At 36.5% G+C, this 15,676-nt stretch overlaps 1 protein-coding gene across 7 annotated transcripts in view; it reads right to left on the bottom strand.

Annotated features, from left to right (window-relative positions):
• SLC4A10 (solute carrier family 4 member 10) overlaps positions 1–15,676 on the bottom strand; it is a 162,209-nt gene that overhangs the window by 91,458 nt on the left and 55,075 nt on the right. For 6 of the 7 annotated variants that reach the window (XR_012623780.1, XM_074828972.1, XM_074828970.1 and 3 more), the window contains exon 2: positions 7,974–8,055. Coding sequence is in view for 5 of the 7 variants with exons in the window: in XM_074828972.1 (XP_074685073.1) it covers positions 7,974–8,055 (82 nt within the window). In the remaining 2 variants the exon portion in view is untranslated. Of the gene's footprint in view, positions 1–7,973; positions 8,056–10,889; positions 11,036–15,676 lie in introns of those variants that run through there. The other variant, XM_074828974.1, reaches the window with a different exon arrangement.

The raw sequence follows: 15,676 nt of genomic DNA, 5'->3' as shown, positions 1-15,676 counted from the left end.
TGCCAGGGAACAAACCCCAGAATATAAAGTTGGTTCAAATCTATGCATTTACAGCATAAGAGGCTTTGGCCCCTTGTGGTTTGAAGCATTAAAACACTCCTGAAGTAAAAATATTTTAAGATTTAAAGAAATAATGACCCTTGTTATAAAGTGTTCTTTTTCATTTTCACAGGATTACATTAATAAATCCAAATTATATTATAAAATATTCAAAAGGATCTTGTTAATTATATTTACTTTTCAGACAGATGAAAGTACATATAAGCATATGTAAAAATCAGAATTTGCCCTAAACTTTTGAAGAAAAATTGTACTCTGCTGTAAATAGCTCCACTTTGTGAAGGTATGAATTCTTTGCCATAGAAAAGACAGGTATGAAATATACTTTATTAATATTAATACATCTTGCAGAGACATTTCTCAGAATAAAATCCAAGCAGAAGGGTTGTTTGGGGTTACTGTATTCCAAAGAAGAAATTCTTCCTTACACCTAAATTTTATTTAAGAACCCAATAGTAAATTAACCGTCTAGAAAGGCAACCTCATAAAAGCAAATATTTTCTGCATAGCCCTTGAAAATGACAGATGTAACATCTAAAAATGGCTTGCAGAACCTGGCATTCTGGGTCTTTAAAACAGCAGTTTGTCCTAGCCATCTATCTTATTCATTACATAAATACAAAGAAGCAGAAATATAGTGGTATTTCTAAAGCTTTGAAAACATATATCCCATTATCATTTATAGTGCTTGATGACTTACCTTATGAACTTCTGGAAATCCCATTACAATTGTTTGAATGGATGTGACATTGCAAGGGAAAATGGAGATGGAGAGAAAGGAATTATAAATGTTTCCCTTAATTTAGAGGAATTATGATCTTTTTAATGGAATGCTAAGAGTACAAGTATTTTTGCCCCGGCACCTCCCATTCTCCTTCCAAACACAATTTTACCACAGAAAACACACACCCATTTGGTAGGAAGAACACACATATGAAGCGTGTTCACCTCCCCAGCAGCAGAGTCTCCACAGGCCTCTATGTTACACCAGGCATGTGGGACTCAAGTGGGCTCCTTACTGAACCAACCAAGTTGGTGCATATTGGATAAAAAGTGACTGTCCTGGATTTGAACATCTGTGAGCACCAGGTGCTTGTGGTACATCTGCCTGTGCTGCCTTCCACCCGGACTGATCCAAATCTGCCTTAGGCACCTGTTGAGACCAAGGCTTTAAGATCCCTGCTCACAGGCATGATGGACTGGGGCAGATAAGGAAACAGATGGGTCTTGAAGCATCTCCAGAAAGAGCAAAGGCAGGCTTCTGTGACCTACTAAGGAAACATGTTGCAAAGTCAAGATGTCTTGAAAGAGAGTATTTTGCCAGTGGTTTGAGCCAAGTCTCACATGACTTCTGACCTCAGCAGGACTGGAGGGGTTTCTCCCTCCTCTGGAAAACACTCAGTGCCTTGAAGCCTCTTTCATGTATTGCCAGCTAGTGCTGAACCAAATGCAAGTTTCCATCCTCTCAAAAATGAACACTGAGGTAAAGACAGAAAACCAGCAGTCCATGTAGAGTTAAAAAAAATTTGCCTTTTTCCTTATACGAGAAAAAGTGATTATGGTGAATTGTGTAGGAGTAGAGTACATGACTCATGATTCTTTATTGTAGTGCAGCAGGGAGGCAGAGCTAAAGAGAAAGCAGAAAGGACAAAAGCAATGCTTTCTAAACCAACAGTTTACATTGCTGTTTGTGGTTATTGTTTGCTCAAGGGACATTTTTCACCTTTTTGCCATGCTATAATTTGGAGGAACTGACAAGAAAGCCTTCGCAAATTTTTTAGATCGTACATGTAACTTACATTCTAGGTTAAAGTACAACAGAAATTAGATAGACAAATAATTAAAACAATATCCCTGGCTCAAGAAAGCATTAAGGACGTATTGAATATAGAGGGTAAGAGCATCTCACTGAAGTCATTAAAGTTGAGGACCTTGTAAAGAGCCCCGATCAATCACTGCCCTCCCAGCAAATCTCTCCTTTTAACAAAACATTTTTCCAGGTTGTGACTGGGCTAAAAAGTCTTAAATGCACTTATGCTCATTCCTGATTTCCCTATGTTGCTCCAGAGGAGTCCAGAGGTGTTGCGTGCATGGTCCTATCATGAGATCTGGTCTCAGACCTTGCCAGACAATAGAAAAAAAAAAAAAGTCAGCAGACAGAGAATGTAAAAGGACCCTCTCAGACACACACACACACTTTCCACTGATGGAAAGTGAAGCTGTGGTTACTGGAGTGAAGAATTTGACCTATATTTCTAAATTAGCAACAAGCAAAAAATAAATTGCAAACTCAGTACTAGCACAACTGTATGTTAAAAACAGAATGTGTCTGTCTTCTGATGTTGCAATTTTGCAGCTTTCACCAATAATGACAGGTTGGTTTATGTCAACTTCATTTATCAGAATTTCACAAGGTGAAATATTTGGAAATATTAGTCCCCACAAATACTGAAAGGGTTTCTTGTCAGTGAAGCTCAGAGCAAAGTCAAACTTTAAAACCCAAAGCTTATGACCAACAAAGACTGTGGCATTCAGCCAACACTATGTGATAACATGTTTCCTTTCATTATTTCATTATTCTTCATATGACCTTTCAAAGAGATTTTGTGAAAATGTCCTGCAGAGTTATTCATGAATCTTCAAGGTGAACCATCTTCCCACAAACATGGGAACACCTGGGAAGGGACAAGAGACCCATGTGAAGGGACCAAACCAGGCAATTGCCAAGGCAAGAGTGCAAGCACAGTTCAGGTGAATAGTGAGGTCTCAAGAAATATTGAGAGACATAGGAAAAAGGAGACCAAACTAGATAAGAGGCACTACAGAAAGATGTGCCTTAGAAATGACAAATGGAACAAGTTAGAGCATGTAATACCTGGTAGGAAACAAAATGAAAGAATTCTGTGCTTAAAAAAATCATTTTGGCTTTACAAGACACCTTTTTTGTAGAGACCTACAGCTATACAACCACATCCGACATTACAGACATAGACTAACCTGAATCTCTCTCCAACTCTTTACTTCCACAGCTTATATTCTACCCACTCTAAGTCTGATGAACCTTGCCACAAGGAGCATGAGGTAGGTCAGAGTGAACATCAGGATGAACAGCACACCCAAGGGAAGCAGAGACAAGGAAGCCTGGAGCAGGGGATCTGTACTGATGGGGTAACAATTTATTTACAATAGGCTGTAGCATCCTGGCAGACAAAGGGACAACCTTGGCCCTTGTCAACCTTGGTTGTTGTTCCTGTCTGGCCAAGCAGAATTAGTAGCTGACTTGCTTCTACATAGGGGCAAGGCTGAATCAAGGGCAGCAGGTTAATAAGATTTATGTTCTTTCAGTCCTGTGAGCTGCTAGGTCCTATTAATTTTCAGGTAAATAATGTTAGTGGCAGATAGGTCCACTATTATGTTATTTCTATAAAAAATGTCCAGCTCTGAGAATAAAAGCCTACTTCAATATCTGGAGCCACTCAGATTTTTACTAAATAATATATGGAGATTAGAGTTCAATCACAAAGAATTCTTCATATATTAACCCTAACTGTATATAATCCAAATTTCATTAAAATAATTTTTAAATTACTGTCACAAGCTAGAACAAATCTAAAAAAATAGTAACTAAAATACCCATTTTTAATACTCTGGGATTTCTCTTTTTTTGGTCAGCAGGACATCTACTATCAAAATCAATCTTCATGCAGGTTGTTAAATACAAAACATCTCTACAAGCACACTAACATTTCAAATTAATTTTCAGTTTATTAAGTTTAAATCCTCAGCTTCTGCATCCTATTCAGTGTTGTACAAGTGATATTTATTTCCCAAATTTAGCTTGAAGTCTTTTGTGACTTTCAGTAATCAGTCCATATAATCTAATTTTGTCAGAATGTATATTCTGATGCACAGTGATTTATATACTGGATACAGTGCTTTATGTGTCCTGGGACACATGAAGATGGCAAACTTGATTTCCCATGAGACAAATTTTCCCCACACCATTTTGGCAGACAAAAATGTATGAAACATAAAAAGCTTAAGCAAAATCTTGACTTCTCTGAATTAAGAGTCATTTTGTGATTTCCTCCACAGAGCCCGAATTCATCCCTGATTCATGCATGGACCTCCATCTAACAATCCTATCTCCAGCCATCTTCCTACTGAAGCTGCTTCTCAAACCAGGCCACATTAATACCCACGGCAGTTCTGAAATACTGCCACAAAAATCCAGGATCTGCAGCTGACCACCTCTAGCAAGGACAGCCATGGAACAGTCATTTTCACGCTCAGCTCATACAGTAGGCATAAGCAAAATACCTTAGTCAGACTGCACTTAGTGTCAATCCTTTTGCATATCTATACAGTCCAAAAGTCTCAGCATGTGATCTGAGAGAATCAGATCTTCAGACACATACAGATCAATCCAAATATTTTTAATCTGTGAGAGAAAAAGTAGGTATGTCCATTTTTGTCAGAAAACTGGTACTACTGAACATGCACTGAAGCAATGGCAGAGAGTCAGAGACAACAACATGGAGTGTGCTGAGTGCAACTGTTTGTTGATGTGCACATCTGTTTATGAAACTTGCCTACTTGCTCCCAGTACAGGTACATGTACAACCTGTTCTTTTGCAATTGAATACTTCAGTATCCAGAATCAGTGCCCAATTCGCATTTAGGAATTCCATCACTGAAAAAAATACAAGCATATTTATTTCAGTGGGAATTTTGTTTGTACACACATTGAAAGATAACATGCAAAATATATGATTATAACCAGAAAAGACAGGCTTCCTGTTTTGCTGTTAGAAATGCTTTCTCTGTCTCTTCATTTATGCAACAGTCAGACAAATGACCTGTTTGGTATTAGTGAATGATCTTGACCTTACAACTCAGAACAAATGAATTACGTGGAAAAATCATTCATGCTGAAAATCTGAATGCCAAAGCTCTGCAAACAATCCACCTCTAAAGCACTACAAAGCTTAAGTAAAAAGATACAATTTGAAGTACACATTGCGAGTATCATTACTGGCACTAAGATGACCACCACATCTCTTCCGTTCCCATAAGAACAGCAGCTCCTGTCCTATCTCTCCAGATTTTTACTACAGTGCTCAGGGAAAGAAAACACTCTAGAGAGACTGAGGCAAAATTCTAGTCTTGTGGATGTTCTTCCAGGCAGCATTAATCACCATGATATTTTCATACTTTCAGCAAGAGATGTACTTGCAACATATTTGTACAATGGCTGCCCCAAAATACGCAAATACAAGTATTTGCTGGGCCAAGAAATTTCAGATGGAAATTTTTGTACACATTTAAATCAGTATTTCTAGCATTTGAATGCTGATAGTCTAAAAATAAAAATAAAATAGCAAAATACTTACAATTTTAAGATTTAATCAGAAGAAATTGATACTGATTTTCAGATTTAAACAACCTTTAGTTCTTCACATGAATTGCAGTTTTTGAAATGTTGTTAATATGCTGCTACTGAAACTTAAACCCTGTCAAAACTAGTCTTTGCTAGAATATTCAGTAACTAGCTATTTACATTTTTAAAACATAAACCCAATTAAATGTCTGTCAAAGAGCTAATTACATAATACATATTAATTATATAATTATATTATTTTTCCTAAGCTATGCAATTAGCACCTGATTATACAATTTCATATTTTATAGTTATGCCACTAGGTAAAAGGTACTTTTTCAGCAAAACCCAACACAATGTACACTGGATAAGAATAACACAGTGACTGACATTTGTGAGTCACATCCACCGTTTCCAGATGGAAAAATGCCTAGATGTGCTGTGAAACAAATGGACATGCTATTAACAGCAACTGGATATTAAAATTTACAATCTCTTCAAATCTTTTTATGTCGCTTGGTGTTTCTGGATGCAGTGATTATGTATTTAAAGACACACTGATCTGATCTTAGAGTGGACGTGAAATTTATCTGAGAAAGTTAACTGCATTATGGAGGATTCTACACTGAATAATTGTTTTGTTAGAACATTATGACGTAGTGTGATTTTTTTTTTTTTAAAGAAAAGCAGACTCATTGGCTAACTACAGAATTTTTCGATGTTCTAAACAGTTTAAGTTGATGGAAACATGGCAGGGGGGGCACTGTCATGTTCCTATTCTATTGGTAAGATCCTAGGAGCAGCTTTTTGAAAGAATATTTTCACTCTACACATATGGGATGGTGGGGAAAAACAGTAATTAAATAGTTTTTTAATTACATACTTGTTCAAGTTTTGAGATGAGGCTTTAGGTTCCATGTAGTCACATGTGGAACATTATAGTAATTCTGATTGCCTTAACACCTGAGTCTACCCATGTGACTGAGCTTAAAGATGTCATTCTCCAGAAAGTTGTCCGTTTTTAAAATGCCACCTTACCATCACAGTAAAATGACTCAGCAAAGAACATTTTTTTGCGTAGGCTTACCCCACAAAAACTCTGTGAGACAGTATCATGGAGAAGGGCAGGCAGGGGGCCCCCACTGTTCTATCAGGTGTTTCTCTAAGGACACCAGGTACAATAGTTTCACTTTGTCCAAGGATGTGATCAAAGGACTGAAGACTACAGAAGACTTAAGTGAGAGATTCAAAGAGGAGGATTGTGAGCCTAAGTCCAAAATTGTCATTGCCAGCCTGATCCACTGGCAACCACTTACCCCTGGAGACACCAAAACCCTAAAAGCCGCCCTGAAAACATCTTACCTGAGACCTACCCTTTCATGTGCTCACACTTGCCCCAGACTGAGCAGAGCGCTACCTACCTCATACATGCTATGCTGCATGACATTTTACATCCTTCTATGAGAAACAACCTCATACAGACTAACACAGACAGGCCCCTTTCAAAATGCATGTCTGCTGCTGAGGGAAGCAATAACAGGGAGTTGCTGTGTATCATGTTGACATTCACATGAAATCATCAATATGGCCATCATGCAGCAGAGAATGCGAAATTCATACAGCCAGAAAGAAAAGGAAAAAAAAAAAAATGTATGATGAAGTAATCAAGGATAGGCATTTAGAAACCTCAGGTTCATGGACAGTGGAGATACTTTTCTTTAGACCTGAGGCAGGTAACTTTTCATATGTCAGATGTTGAAATACACCCCAGATCTTAGTAATTTTTTTTGGCTAGTTCCTGTGGTTTTGTACTACAAAGACAAGAACCTTCCATGTCCCACCACAAGAAGCTAACAATTAAAATCAGCAAGTTCCAGTCTCAGGGGTGGGATATCATATGTGCAACAGAAATTCTGTTTTATCTAATGATTATGACTGGGGGGGAGATCACACAACTCAGTACAAGAGTGTGTAAGTACAGTACTAACCAGAGTAAGTTTGGGATCCACTAAACAAACTGAAATGCAACTCTTTCAAAGACTATCTAAATTATTAGGCTACTATCATAAGAAGTTCTCACAACTACTTACTTTCTTCTACATGGTGATGTTAGGTGGTTTCTGCAGTGTATATTATCAAATATCTGATTTGTGACACTCTAGAAAATTTTTGTTCAGCTGAAGATGTGGCTAGGCAACTACATGAGAACTGTAAAGTGTAGAAGCCATTATAAGTACTAAATCATCCATCCTGCTTGTATTTACATAATTGGAAACTTAAAGGTAGAAAGACTTATCTAAAGTCATACATGCATGTTTACAGGATTTGATTATAAATCACTGAAAACGAGCAAACTACTTCCACCATAACCTGTATCTGAGCACCACTGCAAGAAAAGAGTAATACTGGGTTTTACTCTCTTGTTCACTCTCTTTGCATCCCTACTCAAATCAGTAAGTTTACACATTGGAATTGCATTTCAGTAGTTTCAGAAGAAAGAGACAATGCAATGCACAGAAAAATAATCTCTCACCTTCTAGATCTTCCTTCTCAAAATGTGTTTTGAGAATGGAGCGAGTTCCACCTCTATCCACAACAGCTTCTTCATCATTTCTCTGCAAAACAGAAAAAAGGACAGGTAAGCTGCTTTTCATTTGGAAACTATTGGCAATATTGTATAGTACTAAAACAAAGACACTTCATTTATTTATTTATTTACTCTTCCTACTCGGGAACAAAAAAGTTTTTAAGAATATCATTTTCCTTATTAAAATATATTCCTTATCCATCAGTTTTTACTGAGGTATTATTACAGCTAACTTGGACATGAAGAAGTTCTCCTGTTAAAACCTGCAAGATGATGAGTAAACACTGGTTACTGGAAAACATGAGTCAAAAGGACAATGAAAGAGATGAGAGAGAAAATGTCTGGTTGAGGCAGCTTTATTCCTGTACTCTTGAAGAAAGGGATTGCACATGTATTTTTGTCTTTAGTCCAGGATCCTGAGCTACATGCAGAATTCCCAAGTTATGAGCACTAACACTCCTTATACTTTGACAAAGCTAGAGAATGATACTCATTGGCAATACAATAAGAAAGAAAACTTTAATACCATGAAAACAACTGACTTCACTTACTGGTGAATTGCAAAGCTTTTGCTTTTCTTTATAAACACCAAGCTGTAATCACAATAAAGGTAGATAGCACACACTAATAGCAGAAAACAGAAAAGCTATTCTTCCTCAGGAACATATATTTCATGTTTCATTTTATATTGCAGTCGTACACGCATTTTAACTACATGCTCTCCTGCACTGTAAATGTACTATGTAATGAATTAGTATATTCTGCTCAGGCTAAAAAAGCTACAAAAATTAGTGGTTTTGGTCACTTCTGACATGGAAAAAAAAAAAAAAAATCACATGTCCCTAAGTAGAGAAATCTTTTGGGAGTTCAGCAACAGGGCACTGGATTCTGTACTAACGCAAATACTGGCTTCACTATGAGTTTGGCATCACCAATTGCAAAAAAACAGTTGCTAAATCCAGCCTGTATTTCACAGCATGATTTAGAGTGGTTTCCAGTAATTGATGATGAAGAAAAAATGATAAATTATACAAAAACATCTTAATAGATCGTGAATATATATTTACTTGTCATTAGTAGAAGGGTATTAGTAAGTGATACTAGAACTGGAACTGCTTGATTTCAATACATAAAATAGGTTTCTTATTGGAAGTCTGAAGCAAGAGGATTTGAATAGCAATGTTACATGCTAAATATATATCTATATATAGAATGCAATAGAGTATAACAAGAAATTAAACTACATGAGCACCTCTCCTTAAAGAGCAGATGTCCCAAGCAAAAAAATTCACATCTAGAGCTGGATGTCGTGCATTCAGGATACAAGTTTTTGTTTCAGGCTCCTCTCTTTTTTAAAAATAGCTGTCATGCTGTAGCTATCTTATATAGAAAAATCCTAGGAATGTGTCAGCATCAAGCATCTGGGCTGTTAGAGAGACTGAGTCTTACAATGTCTTTATTAGAGCCTTTCTGCAGATAATAGTATGTAACTAAAATCTGACGTTGAGTAAAGGCCTTCTGTTGAAACTGCTCTGTCCTTTAATAATTTAGAATTAGCTAATAATCTATTAAAATGTACCGGGGCAGTATAATTTCGCACAAACCATTTGATGATCTTAGGTAAAATGAATCCATTATTTTAAGCAGTTAGACATAACTGGGTGTGTTTGTCACGCTGGCATGATGCCATGCCGCTGGGTGAATGGTTAGGCAGGATGCCAAAGGCCAAGTATTACAGCCACATCAGAAATAGTACTATTCTAGCGTAAGACATAGCCATCAGTATTTTACTGATCCTGAAAAGTCCTTATGGAGGCAATTTTAGGGGAAATTTACAATGGGGGAAATATTAAATTGCTGGACAATTTAAAGCCTTTACAGATTATCTAAGTAAACTAAATACAAATTAATTCATTAATATTTATCAAAATATGCTCATACACTTGCAACTTCTCTTTTCCCATGTGTTCAATTTTCATCTTCTGGCAATCTTTTTCTTCCCTGCCTTGTCTTCCTGTAATGTCACAGCAAGTCTCAGCCTTGCCTCATTCTCAGAAGTGGGTTTATTCCATTAATATTACAGGGAAAAACAGCTTAATTGGGAGTTGTTGCCAATTCATTTGTCAAACTCTGAGCAAAGTCCAATTAAACAGGCCTTGCACTGTACACTCTCACTTCCCAGGGAGCACTATGAAAGCCACCTTGCATTTACCAGTACAAGTCACACTGCCTTTAGTCTAGGAGTAACTTCTGTGATTCCTGTACTGCCTCCTTGGAGGAGGAGAGAAGGGAGGGAAAGGATCACTAGTAGTTTAGTGCAATTAGGTCTTAATCTCATTTAGATGTAAACACTATCGCAATACAAGTAAAAAGAGGGGCAGAACCGCTCCATTTTCCCATGATGACTAGAGACTACTAACTTCATTTCATAGTTAGTATGAAATGCTTTTTATTAGCATGTCAGGAAAACTATGACATTATTATTTTTAAGTGTTGCAATAAATGAGAGTTTGAAACTGGAAATATAGGCAAGACTAACCATAAGACAGTCACAGAAGATAGAATTCATGCCCTGGATGACTTTTAACGGACCAAGCAGCCACCAGCCTCCACACTAACATTCTCAAAGATATGAATCCACTGCCCATCTGTTTCAGCAGGATCAGAATGAGACATGAAAACTAAATGTTTTTCACAGCCATGCCATGTTTTGGTCAGAATTCTACAGCTTCTTCCTTTCACCCCATTTGAAGATTATGAAAGTCAGAAATTTTACATAGTGCACAATCTGCTAGGACTGACGTATTCAAACCATACTGACATACTGCAGCAGTCTGCAAACAAATGTGTGGACACACTGACCAGGTACAAGTCCTTGGAACTGTCCATTATTGCAATGAGTTGCTTGCTGAGTCCAGTGAACACTGTGGTCTACTGCTTAAAGCATGGGAGAGGGATCCAGGAAGTTCCCGAGTGCTAATCCTGGCTCTGCCACTGACTTGCTGTGTGGCCTTAGGAAAGTCACTTAATCTCTGTGCCTCAGCTTCCCCATCTGTAAAATAGGGATAATAATACTTACTTATCTACCTTCCTCACCAGGCTGCTCTGTGCCATAATTAATAATCACACAGCGTTTTATAACTGTAAATCACTGCAGAAGTGCTAAATCATTCAATTTACAAAAGTGCGCGGTTCACCCTTGTGAAGAGATGATGATAGGAGACAACAGATTGATAAAAATCAACATTTAGGCATAAATGTGTTTTTGACATGAAACCAACATGTATTAATACCTTGTAATAGTTTTACAGTGCACAGCTTTGACAACTGGACAAAGTTTACATAAAAATAAATGTACTGGACTGGCTTTCTGTTGGACTAATTCAAGAGCAATGCTACAGATGCCAGTGGAATTGTATTTCTGTGAAGCTGTAATCAGAGTGCAATAAACCTGTCATATATTTATAAACAACCTAACATTTCTCTTTCTTTTTAATTATATTTGTTAATATTTTATGGTTTTATAGAGTTATCACTCAATGGTTTACCTGAAATGTAGGCACAAAACAATTTCCCTAAAGCAATAAAATATCAGCAAACACACAGTAAAAGAAATAATGTATCTGGGATAAAAGAGTAAGAAAAAGCTGAGGCTTTCACATGGAAACCACAACCTCCTTAGAGACCAGGGCTCAACAACTCTACTCAGCCCATGACTTCACCTCTTACATTTTCCAATGAAAATGTAAGAGAAAAATGAAATGACCTTCATCACACAGCAGCATCTGCTGCACATATTTCACAGGAAAAATCTATTTTAATGAAAGAGTCTAATAACTACAGTTGTTACTATTTTTGTCTCTTCGTACTATAAATTTAAACACAGTGGTGAGTATAGAAAAGCAGACAGTAGAGTCATCCTCTCCCATCCTTTACAGTGCAACCACACATTGCAACACTGAAACATGTATTAGAAGTTGAACAAAATTTAAAGGGAAATAAACTGCCTTCAAAGACATTTGGCTTCTGCTTTTTGGTATGCAGTCATGAAGGAAGAAGGTCACCATGAGTGCTAGGAGTACTTACTTTCAACGCTTAGATCAACAACCTGCTTATCAGAGTATAAAGTGAGGCTGCAGCTGTTGCCAGAGATGGTAAGTGTATTGCTTAGAAGTAATAGAAAGGCCCATGGTTTAGAAACCAAAACCTGAAGTGCCTTTCCACTGATGTATTGATAAAACTCACTACCCAGGATATTCCAAAGGTAGATAAATGACCTCCTGGAAAGCGTCCCAAATTGACTCTCATTAGCTATGATACAGCCCTAACTGCGATTATAACGTGTTGCAGAGTCTGATTCTTAAACCTGTCACCTCCCAGAACTGTGCACTGCCCTTCCACACCTCAGATCAATTTAAATAATGGAGAAACTACACATTTAGAAAAGCTGAGAAATGTCATTTTATGACAGATGTTTTTGGATGGTTTTAGTTATAGCTCTTATAAATTGTCTATGCTTTCATCATGTTGTAGATGATTGAGAGGAAAGAAGGGGAAAGTAACTCCTTTCAAAGGTGGATCCATACAAAGGCATATGACACATTTTTAGATACGTATGTGCTAACGTAAACACATACTCTTGTAGAATTTCAGCATATTTCTGGATGACGGAATTAGGACATACCCCTCATATTCTGATGACAAGAAGGTAGATTAAAGTCTAGGTGACAATATACAGATTTGAACCTATCTATACATTTATTGCATGTATTTACCAAAAAAGGAAAAACAATACATGATCTTAAAAGACACTGTTGCATATATCACAAAAGCTACCCGAATATTGCACATTTACTGAAGATCATCTGTGCTGATCACTACAGTAAATTGAATAATAGTATAACAATTAATATACATTAGGAAACAGGAAATTGTTAGGACAATAGGAAATTATTAAATAGTTGCAATGAATATGTCTCGCTGTCCTTCCCTTGGTAGGTACTCTGCTCCCCTGGTATGATATTTGGTGCTAATATATTTTGAACAGACAAGTCAAAATGGCTAACACTAAAATTTTCATTTTACATGGAGGACTAGGAATTATTTATTTTCTTAATCCTTCTTTCTACCTAATTTTCTTCACACTGGACTACTTTTATTTTCTGTCTCTGATACCTGGTCAGTGTTTTCAATAAACTGGATGACTGCTTTACTTTGAAATACAACGCAAAAATCAGCTACAAAGAGTATTAGTATTCCAGAAAACTTTTCAGGTTTTTTAAACCTTCAGGTAAAATCCTTTCCCTTTTTTAATTACATTCTTAATACACACACAGCACAAATCACAACATAAACAAAAAGAATCCTTTTTCAGCATCGACATACTTTCTGTAAAATATATAGCAGAGCAGAAGCCATTTTGATTTTTTCCGCACTAAAAATTACGCATATGACACAACTGCTGACTCATAAAGAAAATAATCATGGTATTAATTACTTCTCCATATAAGCCACTTATTGATGATTAAACAACCTACATAATTCTCAAATGCCATCTGGCACTCAGGAATGCCTGTCAGCATAAAATACTGCATTCCTATAAACAATACAAAGCTGTAATATAGAATTATTTTAGTTATTTTATATTATCAATAATTACATATACTTAAAAGATGGCACTCTGTAATATATTCATTTCAGTTTATGTATTTTATCATAAGTTAGTGGTATAAAGCTTGTGTATTCACCTTTCAAATTGTCTGCAATGAAATTCTAAACATTTATCCAGACATCACATACACACCATGTTCTCAGTCTGAACATATTCCAGCTTTATCACTTTGTGTTGTATTTATTTCACAGACCCATTACACAATATTTGTATTTTTAAGATCATTTTGTTAAATTCAGTTTGCCATTTCATAAAGATGGCATTCTTAAAGATATAAAAAAGTGAGTTATTTGAACTCAGGAGCTGCCAAGAGCATGTTGGAAATATCTTGTAAAGACAATTAACCTAAATGGCTAAAAAGCTATTATATGTAGATGGATGACTCCCTGTTGTAGGAGGCAAATCACTGGTGACTGCCATGTTCAGCCTTGTCCTTTAAACTGTCCTTGAACAGACACAGTCATACAGAACTGATTTAATGCCCACAATTTAGATGCTACAATTCTTTTCTCTTTCTGAAGACAAGCACAGGGGAAAAAAAAAACAAACCAACCTTTTGAATATCACTGTGTTTAATTGCTTATATTACATATAATCATATTTAGCAATATTTTGAGATGGAAAGTACAGTGAATTTTATCTTTCTGATTAAATATAATTGTTTTTCCATTCCACTAGCTACACTACATCATACTTTTCCTCTCTATCCACCTATCAAGGAAGACCCATCAAAATACATTTATAATGCAATAATGTCTGTTCTGTAAGGTCTGAAGGATTATTTTTAAAAGTGTCCCTTTAATTGTACTGGTTTTGCCGCAGCTTTCTTCAGTAATCACTACTAGTTAACATAAAGCACACACTCCTTTTGGTCAGCTCTACTCCACATAGTTCAGGCTACGCAACAATGTAGAAAGCAATTAGTTTTCAGTCCAGATTTGCATCTTCCCCAGGGCTGCATGTCATATGCATAAAAGCATCCTTCTCTGTCTGTTTCCCTCTTTTCTCTTTTTATAGCAAAAGCCAAGATACTGTTTAGCATGACTCAATAAAGAAATACCATCTTCTGCAATGCTGCTAAAAATTGCACTAATCAGCACTGGCTCCAAAGAACTGATTTGCTACTGACCTGAGACTGAGCACACTTTAATAATTCAATTCCTATCACATATAAACATAGATGATCACTGTAGACATTAAATCTAAGCACATACTATTGTTATAAATTTAATGAGACGAAACACAAGCAGAAAATGCACACACGAATAAAACAAAGCAGTTTTACAGACAAGTAAAATGCTCTCTAATACACGTAATTCCTGCGTTTATCTACATTGAAGCATCCTGTGCTGCTTATATACCATTATGCACAATACAGCTACTGTGAACTGATGTATAAATGAATGCATAATCACTAAAATACTTCCTTATCATCTGATAAGGAATCTTCTTTCTTAGAAAAGCCATTTTAGGTATAAACAATACGTTTCTTACATTTGCAAGGCAAATATATTACTTTATCTATTCTTCATCCTATCCAACTGAAGACAAGATTTCTATTTAAAGACGATAAAACGGAAGATCAAGGCAAAATAGTAACTTATTTTGTTGCAGTGGCTAGATGCCCCACTTTCTCTGTCTGCACTCTCCCACCAGAAAAGGACCCTGTTGTAATAATAGCTGCAGGAACAAAACAGGGCGACGGGGGAACACCAACCACAACATTCCCACTCAAAGGGCTAGATAAACCTGTTGGAGCATTGGATATATATCATACTGAAATAATGAACTGTTAAATCTTTTCTGGATTCTGGTACCTGTTTTAAGCACCTGCATTTAATTGCAGCTGTGCTTCCCATGTTTTGTATGCCTCAGAGTAAAATTAACAGGAATACCTAAATGATGCAAGTGCCTTACAAAACCTGAACAAGGCACTGAGGTCACTGTGACCTTTGAACATTTTCAGTCGCATTAAGAT

This window comes from Strix aluco, chromosome 6 (genome assembly GCF_031877795.1).
Source record: "Strix aluco isolate bStrAlu1 chromosome 6, bStrAlu1.hap1, whole genome shotgun sequence".
Taxonomy (NCBI): domain Eukaryota; kingdom Metazoa; phylum Chordata; class Aves; order Strigiformes; family Strigidae; genus Strix; species Strix aluco.
The sequence above is the reverse complement of the archived record's forward strand: the minus strand, read 5'-3'. Positions and strand labels throughout refer to the sequence as shown.